General features: G+C 42.4%; 2 protein-coding genes and 1 non-coding gene across 3 annotated transcripts in view; 1 reads left to right on the forward strand and 2 right to left on the reverse strand.

Moving 5' to 3' along the window:
• Nucleotides 1-16,055, reverse strand: part of LOC118431481 (very low-density lipoprotein receptor-like) — a 19,475-nt gene extending 3,420 nt beyond the window's left edge. The window contains exons 1-21 of the mRNA XM_035842722.1: nucleotides 15,566-16,055; nucleotides 14,620-14,670; nucleotides 12,327-12,446; nucleotides 11,600-11,740; nucleotides 10,609-10,765; nucleotides 9,687-10,012; nucleotides 9,252-9,368; nucleotides 8,919-9,032; nucleotides 8,503-8,664; nucleotides 7,608-7,838; nucleotides 7,341-7,466; nucleotides 5,721-5,843; nucleotides 5,172-5,346; nucleotides 4,441-4,680; nucleotides 4,028-4,146; nucleotides 3,442-3,575; nucleotides 2,899-3,040; nucleotides 2,136-2,288; nucleotides 1,286-1,522; nucleotides 593-745; nucleotides 32-181 (exon numbers count right to left, since the gene is read on the reverse strand). Coding sequence (XP_035698615.1) covers nucleotides 32-181; nucleotides 593-745; nucleotides 1,286-1,522; nucleotides 2,136-2,288; nucleotides 2,899-3,040; nucleotides 3,442-3,575; nucleotides 4,028-4,146; nucleotides 4,441-4,680; nucleotides 5,172-5,346; nucleotides 5,721-5,843; nucleotides 7,341-7,466; nucleotides 7,608-7,838; nucleotides 8,503-8,664; nucleotides 8,919-9,032; nucleotides 9,252-9,368; nucleotides 9,687-10,012; nucleotides 10,609-10,765; nucleotides 11,600-11,740; nucleotides 12,327-12,446; nucleotides 14,620-14,670; nucleotides 15,566-15,617 — 3,223 coding nt within the window. The 5' untranslated portion in view covers nucleotides 15,618-16,055. The remainder of the gene's footprint in view (nucleotides 1-31; nucleotides 182-592; nucleotides 746-1,285; nucleotides 1,523-2,135; nucleotides 2,289-2,898; nucleotides 3,041-3,441; nucleotides 3,576-4,027; nucleotides 4,147-4,440; nucleotides 4,681-5,171; nucleotides 5,347-5,720; nucleotides 5,844-7,340; nucleotides 7,467-7,607; nucleotides 7,839-8,502; nucleotides 8,665-8,918; nucleotides 9,033-9,251; nucleotides 9,369-9,686; nucleotides 10,013-10,608; nucleotides 10,766-11,599; nucleotides 11,741-12,326; nucleotides 12,447-14,619; nucleotides 14,671-15,565) is intronic.
• Trnac-gca lies at nucleotides 1,929-2,000 on the forward strand. Its single transcript has one exon. It is a non-coding gene; the product is annotated as a tRNA-Cys (tRNA).
• Nucleotides 16,056-17,231: 1,176 nt separating the features above from the next.
• Nucleotides 17,232-20,764, reverse strand: LOC118432577 (clavaminate synthase-like protein At3g21360). The gene is made up of 5 exons (XM_035844208.1): nucleotides 19,857-20,764; nucleotides 19,422-19,604; nucleotides 18,588-18,714; nucleotides 18,161-18,336; nucleotides 17,232-17,570 (listed from the first exon to the last, which is right to left on the reverse strand). Exons 1-5 carry the CDS (start codon nucleotides 20,415-20,417, stop codon nucleotides 17,442-17,444), a joined length of 1,176 nt encoding a protein of 391 aa, XP_035700101.1. The 5' UTR covers nucleotides 20,418-20,764; the 3' UTR covers nucleotides 17,232-17,441.
• Between the last annotated feature and the right edge of the window lie 339 nt (nucleotides 20,765-21,103).

Here is a 21,103-nt window from a genome sequence, read left to right on the forward strand (position 1 = left end):
TAACCGGTAAAAGCCTTGGAATTGGTCCGACCAGTATTGGGTTTCCGTCTGGACGGTCGCTGTCCACCGTGATGGATATTCCGGCCTTCTTCGGGCGGCACCACGACGTTGTGCCCGCCCGTTTTGATGCTGACTGCCCGGACTTTCGAGCTGCTGGGGATCAGCAGGAATTCATCTTCATCTGACAACAAAAGACAACGCAGACAGTCGTCACTGTGTGGTTCATTGACACATGCATGTTTTTGCTGGTTTTAAGAAACATAAATAAAATTTACATGCACAAGAAACGTTGTAACCTGGAATCCAATCTATATTCGTGGTTTGTCGTACGTAGGTAGTGTAGGCTCTCTACGAGCCTGATGAAGCTATCTGTCGCCGAACTAATCTTCTGTACCCGAAAGGATTTTTACGCGGTAGGACTTTTTTTTCCATTGGGCAAAAGTCCTACCGCGTAAAAATCCTACCGGGTGCTTACGATTAGCCCGGCGGCAGAGAGCTTCATCTGCCCCTTAGAGAGCCTACTCTACCTACGTACGACAAACCACGAATATAGACTGGGTAGTTAGAAACGGTTCTGTGTGGAGTTTCTTACTGCAGACAACCGGTCCCTCGTCACCCCAGTCAGCACAGTCCGTTTTCCCGTCACAGACGGCCTGCCCTTCCACACAGTTGCCGGCTGAACACAGAAACCTTCCCGGGCCTCCACAGGACTCTCCCGCCGTGGAGTCAGACAAAACCCCGTGCTCTGAAAAAGTGTCGTAGAACCATGTAAAACATCACAGATTTATCTTGATTTTATTGTGGAAACTTTAGGCCATGTTGATTTGATAATATGGATGACATCCGAACGTCCATCAATTTTCGGCCGTTTCCGAAAATAAGATATAGATGTTTTCAATCATGCTTTAAACCGCACAAAGCAGCTGGAAAATGAGCAAACATATGCTGTAGGTTAAAAGAAAATATATCGGAGAAGATATACTATTGTCAACGCCAATTCCAAGGTCAAAAAAGAGGATGTGAAAACAAATCGAAGAATCTATTTCTCGGTATTCAATACTCTCAACACTTTTTGTTACACTTTTTTTTATTTTACTTGCACGCTCGCACCAGTTTAATAATCAAATCAACGTGGCCTTAGAACTATAAACAAGGACGAAATATGACAGCGGTATGAAAGTGAACATTTCTGATTTCTCTTACAACTTTGAGTTAAGTTCCTAGTTCTATTTCGAAACTCGAAAGTGATGTTTGTTCTTGAAAGTAATTAGTGGTCTGCACTTACTGCGGATGATGTTGAAGTCTGTGGTGTTGAACTGGCTTTCCAGTAACTTGTTCGAGTCGACCTCCCCGTTCGAGTGAACCGTCGTAGTTTCAACCGTCTCCATGGACGATTCTGGCGTAGTTATTGATGTCGGTGTTTCTGTTTGGGATGATACTGGGACTGTCTTTGTTGTAGGCACCGCGGTTGGTGTTATTTTGTCCACAAGTTCAGATGGTGTTTTCATCTCGAAGTCTAATTCTTAAAAAGAAATAGCAAGCACAGTTAGTGTCCACCCTTATATGTTTCTTTCATGCATGGCCCAGTGGTATAGCATTCACGTGTCTCCTAACTTTGAATTTTTTCTTTTAAAAGTTCACATTCAGCTTCAACCATGTTGTCTTTATTAGTATATTGTACATGTGTTAAACACAATTCTTGACAAATGCAATATCAACCCTAAATCAACTAATGAGTTCATCTTTGTAGATATAGATGAACACATATTCATATTAATAGAAGTTGATATCGAGATGTCCTCAGATCAGAATTTCTATTTTAAAAAACTACAGCTTTGTGAGTTTTTTATTGATTCATAAGAACATAATTTCAATTTTCTAGGCTCTCTCACAAAATGAATGCTGTATGAATTCATTTCCAAGCAGATGGGGGTATAGCTCAGTGGTAGAGCATTCGACTGCAGATCGAGAGGTCCCTGGTTCAAATCCGGGTGCCCCCTTATCTTTTTCTACGACCAATATTTCAAATACGATGTCTCACCATGGATGTTTGACAGACTACCTCCAGTCTATCCCCGTTAGGTCCACTTTGCCAGATGAATTTGTTGTTCAAAAGAATTTATAGCGTTTTTTACCTTGTTCAACACCTGTACACGATTCTCCATGTTCATCCATGTGGCCATCTGCGCATGCGCACGTGTAGTTTTTGTGTCCTTCTTTCGGAGGCACAGGGAGACAAAGATGTGTGCAGTACGACCTCCCTGATTGGTCGAGACAGTAGTTCGTGGCTGCATGAGGGAAAAGGAAGGTTATTGTTTATTTAGTTCTCTACATAACCTGTATAACGTTAGTTCGCAGCGACATAATTTGATGTAGCCATGTATCAGGTAGCTTGATACATTGTTGTGAACCTGTTAACATTTTATCAGGTAAGTGAAAATTCTTAGAGGAAGCAATGCGTAACATTTTGAAAGTATTTGGAACATTGTATTTTAATCACAACATATTCGACTGAGTCAAAAAATCATTTCTTTCGCCAAGAAGGTTATGTTTTCAATTGTGCAATAGGACTGCCAAACTTGTCACATATACATGTAGAATGACAGAACTACATTCCCCGCCTGGGGCCCGACCGGAAAACATTATTAGGCACAAATCATGCAAATCAGGGTCATATATAACATTTTCATACTTTGAACTTTGTGTCGTATCTCTATCGGGTAGAGATGATCATCTGAGAGAGATGGAGATGAGGAGTGATACACGTACATTTTGTATGAACTTTTTCTAGTGAGGTACCATTAGTATTTTGAATTTATTATGCAAATGAATATCATTTGGTAACGAGGTCGTGGAATTTTTTTTTCATATGCTATGTAAGTTATGTATTTGTCATACCTTTCGTCTGTTTTAGGGTATGTACAATACTGACGTCCATAGGCATGAAGAAGTCGTCGCTCAGCACGTGCTTGTCGCTGCCGTTGAACTTGCTGGCGCCGTACAGACTGAACATCTCCCAGTCCGAGAAGTACACGGTGTCCTGAACAGACGGTGGAGACACAATTTAACTCAAGTAAGGTACGTCGGTGTTGGGCGATATCACGCTTTAGAATAGTCACTCATTGGCACACACGCAGGCCTAGGCACTTCATCTATCAAATACAACAGATTACAGAAAACACAACAACCAGGGGTACTAGTAGTAGTAGTAGTAACATAACTCTCCAATCAGAGGTTAATGGGGAGAATCGTAACATTTTTTTTTATATGCCTTCGTTTCTGTCAGCTATAGCTATCCCCTGACAGTAAAAGACGGCGTTCTTTGACCTTAAATAGTGCAGAATAATTTCTTAAATGGAGAAAAAATAAAGTAAGGAAATCAAACTGTTCGATATAGCACAGGTCAAAATAATTGAAGACAATAGGAAGGGCAATATATACCTCGAACACTTCCAAACCGAACAGGTGAGAAGCCGGGTGTTGGGTGATGACCATTCTGTCTCCGCCCAGAAGGTTGCTACTTTCTAGAGTGCCTTTCTTCCCATCCAGCCAAAACAACCTTCTGCTGACGTAATCTAGAAAACAAACAAATAAGTTAGTTAATGTATTAAAAAGGGCGCCTAAATGCTTTTGTCGTGTGAAAAGTACCAATTCATGTATTGTGCGATATATATGTATCGTCACAAGTTCGTCTGGGCTGGAAAATTAAACTAAGGAGTATTTTCCCAACTCATAAACTTGGGGTCACTAGTGGCTGGAATTTGGACGCATGAACCTCTCTCAGCCGGGACGGGGGTTGCTATCGACTTCGAACAACCTTTGACCCATTGCTGATGACGTCACACGTTCATAAAGTCACGCGTGCATTGAGATTGGGTCATACAGCTGAAGAGCACTGATCGATTCCGATGAAGTCAACAATTTTAATGCCCCTTATTTTCCATAACACTATAGCTTTGAAAATGCCTATAGAAGACAAAAGCTCAGGGAGTTCCGTTAGTCCAAACCAAAAGTCCATCCATCTCACCTATCGCCAGACCGTTGGGCCAGGTGATGTTGTCTCCCACGATGACCTCCCGCTGCTGACCGTCCATCCAGGCCCGCTCGATCTTAGGGTCGGATCCCCAGTCCGTCCAGTACATCAGACTAGAAACAATATACGATAGAAGCCGTTTAATTGCACACCCCATTCGCCAGCATATTTCGTGCATTTATCTGGTTGGTGCAATAAAGCGAAGTTATGTAGCTCCACCGCACCGCCACAGGATTTGGGGATTCCGTGTAATTACCGCGTGTGCGGTAATCCGTTGTGTAAATAACTTTCTTCTACAGTACGTTAAAAACTTTAAGCAATACAAGAGGTATTGCTTCAACGTTAACTTGCATATTGGCATTATTGCAACAAATCGGAAGTGAAAAAAAAATGTCATTCTTTCATACCCCTGTTCAGGATCCACAACAATCGCTCTCGGTTCCTTCAGGCCGGTATCCACCAGAGTTTTGCGCCAGGCTCCGTCCATCGTTCCCACGGAGATCGTGTCCAGCCCCGTGTCCGTCCAGTACACGTGCCCGTACACCCAGTCCACGGCGATTCCGTCAGGGATAGAAACGTCGGAAGAGAAGATGGTTTGGACGTCGTCGGCAGCCGCTTCTTTAGCATCGACAGGCGGAAGAGCCGCGCTGTTCACACAAGGAGATAAAACAGGATATGTCTGTTGGTGAGTGGCGTCATATCTTAATTCCATAACGGATAACTACATATTGTAGATTGGGGTTTGTTCAGGATCGTGTTGTGATAGGTTATGTGTCTTGTGATAGGTTATGTGCATATTAACGATGTTAAGTAGTATTTTGGCATTTAAGAGTTACTAGGTTTGTTTCAAAACCGAGCACCCTCTACTTAGAGAGGAAACGTTATTGGACAATATCGAGTAATTACTGTTTTCTGTGGAAAGAGTTTTAAAAAAGCAAGTGGTAAAAGCTGGAAAAAGTGGCATAATTTTGAAACTCTGACCAATGTCAGATAATGTCAGTCTAATTTTATGACTGGATACTGTAATTAGTATGGACGCCCTTTAGAATTTAGAGCTAACATATCCTTTCATTATGATACAAGTCTATGACTGAATGCTGTATTTTGTATTAAGTCCTTTATGAATTAGATCAAGCACCTGTTAATTTTTTGTGTCCCGACGTCCGTCCAAAATAGCCTCCCCCTGGCGACATCCACATCAACTGCAATGACGCTACGGAGGTCCTTGGTGAGAATCACCGTTTTGGACATTGTCCTGACATTCAACCTCACGATCTCCCTTCTGTTGGAAACAATCAGGTACGGCTCTTGTCCTTGGAAAGGATGGAACACAACCGATGAACTTATTATTTATTTATTTATTTGCAAATCCATGCCCGTAGGCTAATTGCAAGGGTACAGACAGTAAAAGCAAGCAGTGTCTAGTTTCTACAGCTATCTATATGCATGATTCTACATTCTTTACTGGGAGGTTTGACTTCTTTTTTAGAGGCAGCGGCTGATGAAAAGTCCTACGTCTTTAATTATTAGTGGGTTCTGTTATACACACAAAATTGCATTAGGAAATATGGTTTATGAAAGTTGTTCCTGTATCAGAATGCACGTGAATGACGTCAAAGAAATAAGTCAAGTTCTATGGCCATATGGGCACAGATTTCGGTGACGTCATCACAATACGTTGATGTACCTGAAGCCACACATTTGCCACCTGTCTGCAGTTCGTACCCGCCCAGACAGCTGCAGCTGTAAACGCCGAAGCCGTTCTCACACAGCTGGCTGCAGTAGCCGGGAACTCCGCACTCGTCAAGATCTGCGAGAATGATCAGAGTTCGCGAAGAGTTCCTTCAGATTAGTAAGTCACTGGTACTGGATAACAACATTCTTTGTAGACAACCAAGGTTTTTACCAGTCTGTATATAACCATAAGGAAGGTTACAGATGTTCAAGATTCAATGAACATCTGGTTGTACACAAAGAACTTTGAATGTAAGGGATTCGTATGCATGGATCACAAAAATCTAGTCCTTTTATAAATCAGTTTGGGATTCATTTATCGTCTACTGAGGCAGCCCAATGATTATAAAATGAGAGATACGCATACATTTATACCCCTTGTCAATGCTTCAACTCGACAATGACTCGAGTATGAATATGTATATATGTATGTATGTATATACCCCTTTGTCATAATGCCTAGCTATAGCTTTAATATGGTAATGCGTATCTAATGCACTGCTCCATACTGCTATATAGCTGCTTGCGACATGTGACCAAGGAGGTTAAACACTCGTTCTCACTGAAATGTCGAAAATGGCATTTTTTTGGTCGAAAAATAAATCGGCTTTATTTTCAGTGAAAACTACCTGGTTGTTTAGGAAAATTCATCTTTTAACCATAGCCAAAAAATGGCAACTTATTATTTTCGGTCCCATTGGTAATACATTACAGGGCAGGTAACAAACGTTACCGGTAACGTTTGTTACAACAGTAAACTTAACCCTGTTTTCTTCTAAAGGACTTACCTTATTGACTACATAATTTACAGTAGGTACAAGTGGATGTCCCAAGGGGCATTTGAAAAGTGGGCAGCTTTTTTACACCAGGTCAAATAGAAAGCTTAGACAGCATCAAACGATGGTAACGTTTGTTACAGTCATTTCTGTACAACATTTTGTTAAGCAAGGTGGGATACAAATAACAGTCAACAACCCTTTCTTGTTTCTTTAGGAAGCCAGAAAAACTGCACATGTACAGCGTCACAAAAATGGTCATTTCTAGTCTTATACGTGGATAATAAAACCGTGGCATCCATCGCACTCGTGGTGGTAACGTTTGTTACAGAATCTGGCGACAGGCATAAACCACCTAACACAGCCTCCAAGATCAGTGACAGGAGCGATCTGACGTGATCGGGCAGAGGGCCTTGGTAGCTGGTTTCACCTGCCGAACAATTATTCTGGGAACTGAATTGTTACATTTTTGGCTACTATTTGAATTCTTCGTTTCTTCTCAGGCGACAGCCATTTTTTAGGGTGTGAAATCCGACCCGTGGCTATAATAACCGTCTAAGCCATCAACCAATACGAATGTTGTTGTGCATCTTTTGTAAAACATTACAGGGGTTATGGAAAAATGAAGGAACCAGTAATGTTGTCTATAATTTTCTCCATATCAAGCCGTAAAGTCAGGCGACAGCATTTCGACATTTAAATGAGAACGAGCCTAAACCGCCTTGATGTGACGAATAAGTTAAACCAACTTGGTTGAACCACTGAAACACTTGATAAGAAGATGACCCTGACCATACCTGCACACGTTGTGTTGTCCTGGAGACGGAAACCGTCTTTGCACCGACAGGTGTGACCGACACGAAGATTCTGACAGAGCTGGTCACATCCACCGTTGTTATCAAGACACTCGTTTACACCTGCAGCTGTAGGAATAAGAAATCTCATCTATATAAACATGTACAGAGACGGTGGGCGTTATAAACTTCCTGGCACGTATGACCAATTGCTGACGTCACGTATTCGCATGCATGTTTCTGCTATGAAACGCAGAAAACGTTGCCTACCGCAGTCTTGCTCATCTGAAGCATCTTCACAGTCGACTTGTCCATCGCAGATCCTCTCCTCCGAGATACACCCATTTGGTTCACATCGGAAGTACCCTGCGCTGCAGTCCTTCTCCTTTTGGGTAGGGGGCTCTGCTGCACAATCCATCTCATCAGCAATGTTGCTACAGTCTCCGTCACCGTCGCAAACCCAAGTCTCATGTATGCATTCCCCGTCTCCGCAATGGAATTCTGGAAGGCAATAGAAAATGTCGTGCAGTTTTGGTCAAAAGTGCGATGTGGGGTAGAATATCGACCCAATGTTGTCAATTTTTCTACAAATAACTAGTGAGGTGCAAGATTTGCCAGTGCAAATGTATTGCACAATCAAATCTGTTCGTATTTCCATTCAGACACTAGTATTTACGATCTACTTACGTCATGCAAGTTTGATTGTTTCTAAAGCTATCACAAGGTTCATCGGCATGACGTTGTCTTACTGAAGGAGAAACTGCCTTTACTTATCTTCCAGACAGACGACATGCGTGCGTCTAGTTATCGGATGGCTAACATCACCAAGGTGAAAAGTAAGGAATGAACTTGAAGTAAAGTGTATTCCTGACTAGACAATAACAACAATAATAACTTTATTGCAAATTCAATAGAGAATATGTCCCTTAGAAAATCAATTGATACGACTTTTCTAAATACACCCAGGTGTTAAAATGGGTACACGACTTCACTTGAGGAAGAGACGGTCGAAGGAGAGGGATTGGCTCCGCCTATATTTTGTGCCCTACACACAGTGGCCTCAAAAAGACTATGGGAGTACCTCTGCCTTTAATTGGCTGACTAGCATTGCCAAGGTGACTAACGAAGGAGTGAACTTGAACTTGTAGTAAACAGTAGTACATACCGAACGTTGCGCACGGCTGCGGCGCACTGCTGGCATCACAGCCGGCTTCATCAGACCCGGGGGGCCCGTCTTTACAGTCGTCCTGTCCGTCACACCGCCACTTACTGGGCAGGCAGCGGCCGTCAGGGCACCGGAACTGCGTCTCACTGCACGTGGGGGTTTCTACATGTACAGGAGAGAAAATGAATGCAATTTTTCTTCAATGTGAAGTGCTCTGTAACATGATAATCGGCTTTTTAGTTTTTATGTCACAACATCCTTATGGAACCCAATGAAGAAAGACTGACTGTAGCTGTGGGACTGTGTAGAACACAGAAGCAACAAGACCATGTTATTTACTTCAGAATCATCTAAAGAACTGGGAAGATTTCTTTCTCTTGGAATTATCTTTAGAATAACGGGAGAAACGAACGAACCACAGTCCTTCTCGTCCGACCCATCAGGACAGTCCTTGTCGCCATCACAGCGCCATTTTTCCTTGATGCACCTTCCGATGTCACACCTCCATTCCTCTGGAAGGCACTCCTGTCCTGTAAAATGTCAAGACATTTGACGCATATTTCAATCTTTTATATCATAGGACTGTTAAACATTGAAAATAAGAATACAGGAACCAATGCATGTACGCATTTTCATGAAACGTTCTCTCTCTTTAGTTTGATTTTTTTGGCAAAACAGTGGGAACAATACTACAGCGCCGACGCTATAGTATGTGCTCATCAGTACCAATTGAAATGTGATTGTCTCACCACAGCCAGCCTCGTCAGAGCCATCAGTACAGTCTGGCTGGGAGTCACATCGCCAGGCTGCAGGCAGGCAGATCCCGCTCCCGTTACACCTGAACTGGTCTTTCCTGCATTCCGCTGCTATCACCGGGAACGGAAGTAATAAGAATCACTCACCGCGCAGTTTTTCAGAACATGAAGAATATAGTTTATATTTCCGTGTTTTATGTCCAGGAACATTGGCTATTTACAGATTTATGTATGCTAGCTAATGGATTAAGTATCCAAGTATCCATCAAAAAACGTGGTCAAAAGGTACAAAGGAAAAAGAAAATAGAAAAGGGCAATAGAAAAGGAAAATGAAGAGAATGTAATTTTCGGCCACGGTACAAAAAGAAAAGTGAACATACCATGATCAATACATGAAATATCAAGTTAGACATACGATACACTATTTACCGCAGTTATCCTCATCGCTTCCGTCAGCGCAGTCCTCGGCTTTGTCACAGAGCCAGGAGTTAGGAATGCATTTGCTTCCGTCCCGGCACATGGTCTGGTCACTGCTGCAGGTTCCTGTGGTCTTTGGCGAAGTCTCGCTTCTTGTCGTCGTAGATGCTGTAGACGTGGTCCTTGAGGTGGTAGTGGTGGAGGGTGAAATGGTAGAAGTTTTGGTGGTGGTTCTGTGTTGTACTGGAGTGGTGCTGTTTTCGGGTTCGCATCCCTCTTCGTCTGAGTTGTCCTTACAGTCGTCGACACCGTCGCAACGATACTTATCAGGAATGCAGCTAGAAAGCATTAATGCCTAATGGTTAAACTAGTACATGTATTTGCTTGAACAGTGGACGGCCGACAATTAATCTATGTTCGTTTCTTTGAAAGCCAGTTGTATCGCAATAAGCTTGATGCAACTGTAATGATAACACACCAAGTTAGCAAGCTATGCAAATTTTTTTCTGTATGAGAAGATCTTAAACCGCAAGACTTAAGTTAAGCTAGCAATGGGAACTTGAAGGCTTCTTAGCCTTGTATTGCTTCCATGCACGAAGATTTTAATTTGTGCCTAGGTATTTGTGGCGGTATGTGTTCGCAGTTGTGTGAATACAGTAGAGTGACAGGAAGTGAGTGGAAAGATGTTGTCACCACAAGCCGTCATTCCTGCGGGATGTAGAGTTCAGAGGACATGGGACTGGTCGTTTATCAGAAACGACAGACATTCCAGGTCACGGGGTCAATGGAAGGAACTATTAAGTCATGGGGAGGTATTGTTTTTGGTCTGTCTGTTTTGTGTCAGTTTCTGGGTATGATCTCTATTCGCAACTTTTCGTTCGTTGAATACAACGCGTGCACCTTCAAGGGACGTCTGGTTATAGTTATGCCATACCTTCCGCTCTTGCACAGAAACTTGCCGAGCCGACAGACTGGGCACGAGGACTCGTCGGAGTTGTCCTTACAGTCATCCTCTCCATCACACATGAACTTCAGCGGGATGCAGCGGGAGTTGGAGCACCGGAAACTGCCGCCCTCGCACGGCTTGGACCCTGGATTTTACCAGAGATATTGGTAAAGATGTAGTCAAGTTTACAGGGCAATTTGTATAGCCTTAGTGTCAAGATGACAATACCCATCAAGCCTACCATCTTAATAACTGTAATTGTGCTTTGGAATCTTACAACAACCAATATAACTAGTATTCCATAGGATCAGAGGGCATTCTTTGTGTAGTGCATACATCCTGCGAAACTCAGCTGAATTGATAAGGAAAAGGCTATTTAGAGCCTTGTTGGTGTTTGGTTTTGTCGCAGCCTGTGTGAACACTCTGCAACATCAAACTCGAACGGCGGCATACGGCGAATGTCAGCACCCGTTGGTTCTACACGATTACGCGATCATAATACCCCCTGTCACATTATCCACGATCTTCGGGCGTATCGATGGAAGATCGGCCATATCTAAGATCAACCCATCGAGGGTTGCGCGCATTTTTCACCTGAAAACCGTCCCTGTCACATGCCATACTTTGTACCTTGTACAATTGTTGCGCAATAAAGTTGTTATTATAAGCTAGGCTCGGGCGATTGCCGCAGACTCGTCGTCCGATCGATTTTCGCGCAATGTGACGGGGGTATAAGAACACTAGTACTGGGGATCTACTAAAATATACATTTGCACGATCATGAAAGCATTCATCAGCTTCACCATAAACTTGCTGCACGACGCACTTTCATAGTCCATGACTTACGTCGTCTGAACCAGATGCAGGCTGTCTCACAACACAGGGCATCTAGATACACATTTTCACGATAAAACTATGCATCAGACCCACCATAAACTTGCTACACTCAACACTTTCATACAAGTAATTTTCGACTTACGTCGTCTGAACCAGACGCAGGCGGTGTCGGCCTCGTCAGACGAGTCTGCGCAGTCACGCTCCCCGTCACACGCCCATCGTGCCGGGATACAGCTGGGAGGGTCCCGGCACTGGAACTCCGACTTCGCACAGAAGGTTTCAGCTGCAAGGTCAGGAAAAATCTATCACAAGGATGATATGACTTTTGGGTGTAGTATATGGTAGAGTAGATTAATCCCTCAAGCTACCGACATCTTGCACACTGCAGTCGTCCCCCAGAAAGACATCTGGAGCCGCATAGTTCAAGTTTTGAACTTTTATTCAGCCTGTCTGTGATGGCTGGGCAGTGTTGCTGTGCTCGTCTTAGCGGCGATGTTCTATTCTTTTGGGTGTAGTTGCAAGAGTTTTGCATGACCTTTGGGTGTAGTTGCAAGAGTTCTCCAGATAACAGTTTAACTCAATGCAAAAGAAATTAAATGTTTCTTACGATAATCTTTCAGGGATAATCTTTCAGGGCTTAGGAAGCAATTGACATATTATATTGGCAATTGACACGATTCGCAGGAAGATGCTGCCAACAGTGGGAAAATGCACGCTATTGACAAGATGATCCTGTAGTCTACGGCATAGAAAGTAGCCGCCGGCGCCTTTTTATCTTGTAACTGCGTTTAATGTGATTCTTTTGTAATATAAGTCCCATGCCAGGCCAACTGAAATAAAAATAAATCTGATAGAAAAGCCCAACTTACGGCAGTCCAGCTCATCACTGCCGTCGTAACAATCGTTCTCTCCGTCACAGCGCCACCCCTCCCGGATACACACGGCGTGAGAGTGGCACTTGAAGTCTCCCTCGGGACAGGTGTCGTCAACTAAAGGGAGAGACGTCTGTTCAGTTGTATATGTTTGCTCCTTCATTACATCCGTGAAATATTCATGGAGGTTATATTTTCAATAGCGTTTGTCTGTCTGTGGCTGTGTCTGTGTGTCAACAAGATAACTTAAGAACGGATGGGTGGATTGGTTTTATACTTGGTGTGTTGGTGGGGTGTGACGATAACTGAAAATGATTAGATTTTGGGCACCTAGTGGCTTTCCTTGGCATTGCTGCAGAAGTTCACGTATTGATATCTTGTGTTCTGAACAAGCTGTGGTCTGGTTTTGGGGTGTTAGATAGATTTTGTGCTCAGGAAGAATTGACATAATTTTGGTCCCCAAGCGGTTAAAGACATCATACGTTACAGGAGAGAGACTTACATGTGCACGTGTTTCTCTCTATCTACCTATCTATCTCTATCTCTCGTATGTATTCGTATGTGTGATATATATGTGTGTGGGTATGCTGAAAATAACATTTGTACGTTTATAAGTCAAGTCAATATAACATACTTTTATACCGTAACTCAAGTAGACTCTGTGTACCAAAGGGTGACCCTAATTCTAAAGACAGCAGACTGCCGGCCGCGGGGAGTGGTTAAAGGTATGTGAGATTAACAGTCGTCAGATACGAGTTTTTGTCTCAGACTACCAAAAGACAGAACTACGTGACCAATGCGTGTAGGTGTCCCGTTCTTCTAGTTACCTTCACGTGCACTACACATGATGCCAAAATCTGACAGAAACGTTGATATCTTTTAGCTGCCAGTCGTTTTTTTACTCGCTATCAAATCAGATCTTTGCAAGCTAATAACCACCCCCCCCCCCCATCCCCCTCTCAGTGCAGGTGCGTTGTTCAGTTTGTCGCTCCGGACTACTGTATCACGTGAACCAAACGTGAACAGATATCAGCAGTGCTATTTCTGGTCGCTTGGTGACAGCAGGCAATTATACAGCAGGTCAACTGAAGTCTACAGGGCACGGGGGACAAAACTGCCAGCTACTGCCCGATAGGGCGTATTAGACAGGCGTTACTCTCATACTTGAAAAGCAAGATGAGAATTTTACCGCAGTCTTCTCTAAAATGCCAATAACATGTAAATTTTCAAGAAGCAAAGGTCCAATGATAAATTCGATGTTCAAATTCAAATTGAACCTTTCTTTACTAGGTTGATCAATGATAACGGACCACACAAGTTTAAACGTTTTCCGAGATAGTAAACAACTACTTCCCGCCCAAAGTTATGCTGTTTTCAACACGCATTTTTGCTGTGCCCTCTCCTTCCTTTCTGAACTTGTTTTTCAGGCAAGACATCCGAACTACGCCTTGAATTTCATTCTGCTGTAAACGATTCAGTTTATACAGGAAAGAGAGACATTCTTTTGGTGGTGATGGTTTCAAATGAGCATTATATTTTTTCAAATCAAATTCAATGTAACAACGCATACTATTGTATTTATGTTGTAGAAAATGTACAGAACTGCGACTATAAAATTATCAACGGAGGCTTTAGGTGTACTGCCAAAGGAATTAAAAAGTAAAGCTTGTATGGTGACCGTATCTCATCCCATCTATCCATTTGTCTATATTTGACCAAGGAGCTTTTATCATCTGTTGGCGCACTGCAGAAGATCTGACACACCAGATTCATCCACCCTTTTCAGTTTTCTGGTTTTCTTTATGTTTCACTTAGTGTTTTGCCTGTCCATTCTCTGATGTCATCTTCTGATCTTGTCCGTTACCTGCCCTCCCTTTATTCATCTCTTGTCGGTTAGGTGCATGATACTTGATAGTTTTGGCTACTCTCCAAGCAGAGGTTAGGCTCCGGACGCTTTTTACGCGTTTTTATAGGGCTGTCTATTTTGTACCGTTTTCTTTGTCTCGCGGCCAAAGTTTTGGCTAGCTCCGATGACCGTGATACGCCGGCCGTACCACTTTAGTTTTGTTTTCTTTACTGTGGTTAGGAGGTCTTCGTACGCCGGACCGATGTTTTACGTCGGACCCTGATACTAGTCTGTATATTAGTCATATACCATTGTATGACGAGATATTCTCGCCATATCTTATGATTGCTTACGCCCGGGGACTGACTGGACATGACTTCATCAGACCACGAGGTGTTAGTGAAACATGACCGACCGCCGGTGCGTGGGGTCTACTTTACTTACGGCTGTCTTCTGGCAAAAACAGGAACCCTTGGAGAACAGAACTGATGAAATCTGCAAGAGAACAAATAAACAACAACTACATGTATTATACAAACGGAAGTGTCTCAGGACGAAAACAACTGCTTTCTTGGAACCGCGAAGGACTTAGGGTATAGGCACCGCATCACTCTTAGAAACGAATACGTAGTGTTTACTACAAACGGGCCACACTATAAGAAGTTCTGGGGTACATGTACTTTTTTTTCAATTCGTAGTCATTTCATAAATGCATGAATTGTCTAATCTGAAAATGTGGCTGCGCATTGCGTCATAAATACAATGTACTGAGATTGTAATAAAAATATGAAAGTATCTGCCAACAATCAGAAGAATGATGTAAGATTATGAAGCATCCAGGGATATCGACTAGATCACGTAAATTATCCAAACATAAATTACGTAAAAGGGTTATTTACGACACTTAAACATTTTCAGCGAAACACATATCAGCAAGAGAAGGCATTCAATTTCTGAGGACAAAATTCTTGAAATTTGTCATGTCAAAGTCATTCTTACGGTACCATAGTTTTGTAATTTATCTTTTTCATGTAATTGCAATTGCAACGGAACCGGGAAAAAAACACTGTTATCTGTTGAGATTAGAATAACCTCGGCGGATAGTATCATTGAGTATCGGCAGTCTTCTTTCGTCTGTATCCAACGTTTGGTAACTGGGCCTTTAGTGAATCCTTCCTCGCATTGATTTGTGCGTAAACTCTGACAAAATAAACTTTTCACGCAGCTAGCAATGCAACGATACAGAAGGGGTGTTAGGTCCGTAGTGAGAAGATACTCAGCTGTCGCGATACAAGAACGTCGCGTTCATCGAAGGTAAACGCTTGTGACGAACGCCTTCCATCCTTGGACACTTTAACTCCAAGGATTATGTAAAGAAACATACACATACCTGCTTTGGCAAGAGCTGTGCCAAGTAAGAAGAACAGTTGAAGACAGTTCATCGTGGCGGCCTTCGCTGCGATGCTGCGCGTGTTGAACGATACAGGAGACACAGGCTGAAACTGAGGAGGTAGGAATGCAACCCCGCGTGTTCGCTCCGAAGGTTACCGACAGTTTACGAAGGCACGTGGACAAATGTCAACTCTTCCGTTGACTGAAACAAGAAACGTGTATAAGATACCGTGTGTTGTACAGTCTGCCAGGGAAGCCTGGGAGGTCAGGAGAACTCGGTGATTAATGGTTTTGACAATCTGTTTTGTCAGTCGTCTGTCAAGACATGAACCAGAAGGGCGGGATGTACAAGAAGCAGTTGTTCTGGGTGAAGATAACGCTCAGTAGCCTGCGTGCCATCCTAGTGAGTTTACCCGGGCTTCTATAGGAAAACTGTAAGGATGGAGAGTGGAAGCCCCGGTAAACTACTGGCACCTAAGATGGCGTCCAGGGTAAATGCTGGGATCTTCTATCAAATAACGTGAACCCTACATACATCAGCGGCTAGCTGTAGACATGCAAATTGTATTCTGAAATCAGTCAAACGTTCTCGCCTTTTATTACTTGAAATATTGATACAATGTTTATACGTACTCATTCATCGCGGTTGTTTTCAAAAATCCTCGGTAAGGATAATGAATCATAACACTTCTTTTTCGGAGTTGGTACTAGCATTTTGGAAATTTTAAAGAAAATAAAGGTTTTAGTACTTACAGACAACAGAACAAAATATTAACAGCAGGCTCATGTATATTTCTGTGAACGTCATAATTATTGAACCTTAACATTAAAGAGAGTCCAAATAAGACAAAGTATATGTTAACTTACCAATATTACACACTTTCTTCTTGAAAACAGCAAAATGAAACTTTCAGAAGAAAATCCCGTCTGAGCAAAGTGATGAGAATTTATAGATTCCTCTTTCTTCAAGTTATACATGTAACGTATCTTCTACTAGTTTGATCGATGACACGGCTAGTTCCAACTGACTGAAGCAAAGTAATTGATAGGTTTAAATCTACATACGTGTACCCTCTCTTATCTATCACACCTTAGGAAGTATTGCTGACGTTATACAAGATAGAGGAATGCAAGGGCAGTGTTGACGAAGGTATGTTTACTGATGTGACGTAAACAAGTGATGTCGGCAGGACAGACAGTTAACAGATCTATTATTAAAGGTCACCGTCGGGGTCAGAGGATGTTTTACGACATGCTTTCGATTTGCGGCTAATTGCCAACATCACATGTGTCGTCTTCCGAACAAACTTTTAGTAATTTTTACTGACATAGTCATGCGCCCAGGGTCCACTTATATGTCATATTTAAGACTTGGTAAATGTATTTTTCTTATGAAAATATACAATTTTTTTAGGTCTGTGCAGACTCCTATTAGAAGTGGCCAGTCCCCAACTTTACGTCATCAGAAACCAATATGGCGGCATTATTTGAAATGTCAAAATCGTGTTACTACGAAAATGGTTAAAATTGTACTTTTGGGGCACTTGACATTGCTGGCTACTGTGTAGGGTGAGTTATTATGACCTGGAATGTCTAGGGTTGGGATAATTTTGTGCACAAATTTTGATTGGCGGCAAAGTTTGTGCCCCAAGTCCACTGGAGACCCCAGTCCACTGGAGACCCCTTGTGGTAGGCTCAGCTACAGTAAGTGTTGCGAGAGCTGCTATTTGCAGTAGTTACGATGTACAAGGTAAGCTAAATCATTCTATTTTCTATAGAATCATGCAGTTGTACGTTCACAGTGCTGTATGGTAAAATCTCATTGTCAGTTCAGTTGCCATGGTGATGGTCATAACCTCGTCTGTAGCTTATCATTAGTCTTCGTGCATGCCCATAGCGAAGGCCAGCTTCCTAGTGCCTGCATAACTGAGCCTAGCGTGTTGACAGTACATGTTGTTCAGCACCAGTAAGTCGCCCTTTTTCAGCTGGAAACCGACAGCGACCTGCAGGACACAGAGGATAATGTTGTGAGTCACCATGCGACGTGCTACAGTATTGGATAGTTGATATCTCAGTAAATATATGTAGAGTAAGACCTTTGCCAGGCGTATTAGTTGCACTTCACATTATTTACCACTGTTTGTTGAAAATACGTTTACCATTTTTAAACAATCACAGCTTTGCAGTTTTCATTCAGACTGCTTGAAACATTATTTCTTCTAATATTTTAAAAGCACCAAAGCCAACTTCAGCTATCTAACCGTGGCAGTTAGAACACCGAAATTGCTTTAGGAAGGTGTGGTAGTCGCCATTTATCGTTTATGAAATCATGGGTATTCTAATCTGCTCATATTATTATCTGCGTAAAACTTTGTGTATAAGGACTTATCCATTCATCACCTAAACATACTGTTCCTTCACATCATCACCATCGTCTCTGAAATCATATATATATATAGTTTATTCAGTCTGCATAATTGTTAATGGTCTAAATTTGATATTCCCTCAAATTATCATTATGCACTAGAGCACTTAAGAATAGTCAATACATGAATTATATACCAGAGCACTTAGAAATAGTTACTAGTAATACCTGCCAAATGACGTCCCTGATGTGCTGTAACACATCTGCTTCTATCTCGGTGCCGTCTCCATAGAACGTGTTGGTTGGATGACGGTGATCGGGAATGTCCTTGTCGCACCAATGAGGATGTAGCTTCAGGCAGGAGACGTTGTTGATGTGTGCAGAATTAAACCACAACTGGGTACCTGGTAGACAATGTCAATGAATCTCTGTTTACAATCACTTTTGAGATACTAGTCTAGTATAGAAATATTCTGATCAAAATTCAACCTATTAGAATAGGTTTCGCGTAATGTTTTTTTTTGGGGGGGGGGCAGAATCGATCTTTCATTTACTCTCTTGATGATTAAGAGGAAACGTTTCAGAACTGTAATATGGAGGGATACGTACTACAAATGAGGTTTCAATTATTGGTACGACAGTGTTGGTGACATACCCCTGTACATGCGAACTGCAGGTAGGGTGATCCACCACAAGAGGGCGTTGTTGTCGTCCCACTCCCACTGGATGTTGTTGGTTCTCAGGAACTCCTCGACAACAGAGCTGTCTTCAGTCTGGAACATCTGTGGAGATGATCTCCTTAAAGTTATTCCTGTTGCTAGGATTACAGACTTTCAAAGTTCAAGGCTTTTCTTGAAATGTGGAATATCTTTGGTCAGATTTATTCTCAAGCGATTTCCTTATCACTACGCATGCGGATAATATTGGATTCCTTAATATTACGTTTGCAATAGACCTAGATACCTTTTCTAGATTCTATGAAGCACAAATGTTGGTGTAATTCAGATATAACTCAAGACCTTCAGCCATAATTAGCAGCCAAATACGACTTGGACAGACTACAGCTCGCTGTTCATAACACAAGTTCTGGATCTGATGAATATCAAACTGAGCGAAGTGTTCCGAATCCCGCTGTTATAGACGTGCATTACGCTACAAGCTTAACCGTCTTGTGAGCATTGCTCGGAAGGTGCTGTAGCGATTGCAATAGAGATCCAGATCTGAATCTGTAATTTTGAAAACATTCCGTTAAAAGACAGAGCTTTTCAGTTCCGATTTCACGATGTCAATGTCACTTTTGCCCAATTAATTAACTTTAAATTTAGGATTTATATAAATGGGAGATCCTCCAAAACATTCCTAGTGATAGAGCGCGGGCTCTAATGATATATCGGCTCCGATTCGAATTTCCACTGATCTCTACAATTCTGTCAGATCACAATATCTACTCGGTACCCTGACAAAGGTACTCATGTGTACCCAGACGTACGGTTTGCCAGCAGAGATATTCCCCGGAACCACGAGACGGCACGTAGTGTTTGTACATGACCCCCAGCGCCTGGAACTTCTTCACAACGTCCTTGTCGAGACGCGGAAGGATTTCCCGCACGTCTGTGAGGACCGTTTCACCCCCAGCACCAGGGGACGGCGGATCCACACAGAAAAATATCACCTACGGAAGATACGTGTTTGCTTTATGTGCATGCAAACTTGATAGTTTTAGAAAAATGGATGAATTTTTATTTTATAATTACATCTCTATATAGTCTTTGCCTGAGCTCCTGGCTGCCTAAGTGCCATCTAACCTCCTTATGATACAAATATGTCATTATCATCATATAAAGATAGATATGTTATTACTTAAACAAAAAAGACTCATGCAATACATATAGTATGACACATTTGAAGAAAAGAGTCAATATACCTTTTCAGGAGAGTTGTTGGACTGGGCGAGTTCGTTGTGAGGCTCTATGCACCATTCAGGTGGCTCGTCGCTTGCCGAGTAGACAGACTCGTCAGTCTCGTGCCTTATGCCGATCCCACCTTTGTAACTACGTCTCATTTTGAGACCTAAGTTGTTTACGACTCTGGAAAAGTCCTGGGTCGTGGACAGCGGGAAACCGCGAAATAGCACGGCGCCTACGTCCTGATTTTTCATCAACTCGTGGACGACTTTCCGCATCTCCACGGCACAGTCTTCGGGAGCGGTGCGTTCCCTCCCCGATGGAGCGAAAACTCGAGGGGGGTCGTCAACTCTTGGGGGCGAGAGGAACTCTGGAAAATTGCAACTTTCCGACCCGGGGAGCATGGCCCTCCCTCGTATTGGTACAGATTTTCCTGCTGCTTCTGCGGACCAGTCGATCTCGGTCTCCGCAAGCTGAAATACTTTCCTTTTTGTAGTTTCAAACGGACGTGCACCTACCTCCTGAAGTAGGTACCTACTCAAAATAAAGCGTTTAAGATGTGTTGTCCTTACCACCGCCATCTTGAGGACACGGTGCTTTGATCAAATACCTTGCTTTGATCTAAAAAGCCTCCAATGTTTATCTAAACACTGTGTTTGTCACGTTGGTCCAAAGTCCAACAGTCGCCGCGGACTTATGGACAAAAGCCAAAATTCTTTCGTCAGTTACATTGTTTTGACCGTTAATCATCATTCAAAGTTCGTTTTTCTGTCGTTTGTCAGTTTTTACTAGCTTAAAGAAAACACCGAGCCGAAGAGACGAATCGTCTGTTTAAATTTGTGTTTTGATGATCACGTAGCCTATTGCAAACATTATCCCGAGTTCTAACTGAAAGTACAGTATATGCTGGAGCGTGTGTCACTTGTACTAACGTACATTAAAACTAGAGTTCGGCGACCTCATACCTCCATGAACATTTAGAGCTTTTGTTAATTTCATGCAAATGACTTAACATTAACATGATTTATGCATGGTGTTGTTCATCATTGAATAACGTACAGTACACATGTCAGAAGTAAAATTCCCAATTCAGATCATTAATTATTAAGTTTTTTTGCAATTTTTTGCATAGATTATGCTAATAAGTTCCTCATTTGCATATTTGATATCTGCATATGTTCCACCGATTATAATTAAAAAGTGTTACATTTATCGAAGTCCAGTTATTGCAAACAATGGAATTATACAATTTCCTCATTAATTATGC

The sequence above is a fragment of the Branchiostoma floridae genome, chromosome 15, assembly GCF_000003815.2.
Source record: "Branchiostoma floridae strain S238N-H82 chromosome 15, Bfl_VNyyK, whole genome shotgun sequence".
NCBI lineage: Eukaryota > Metazoa > Chordata > Leptocardii > Amphioxiformes > Branchiostomatidae > Branchiostoma > Branchiostoma floridae.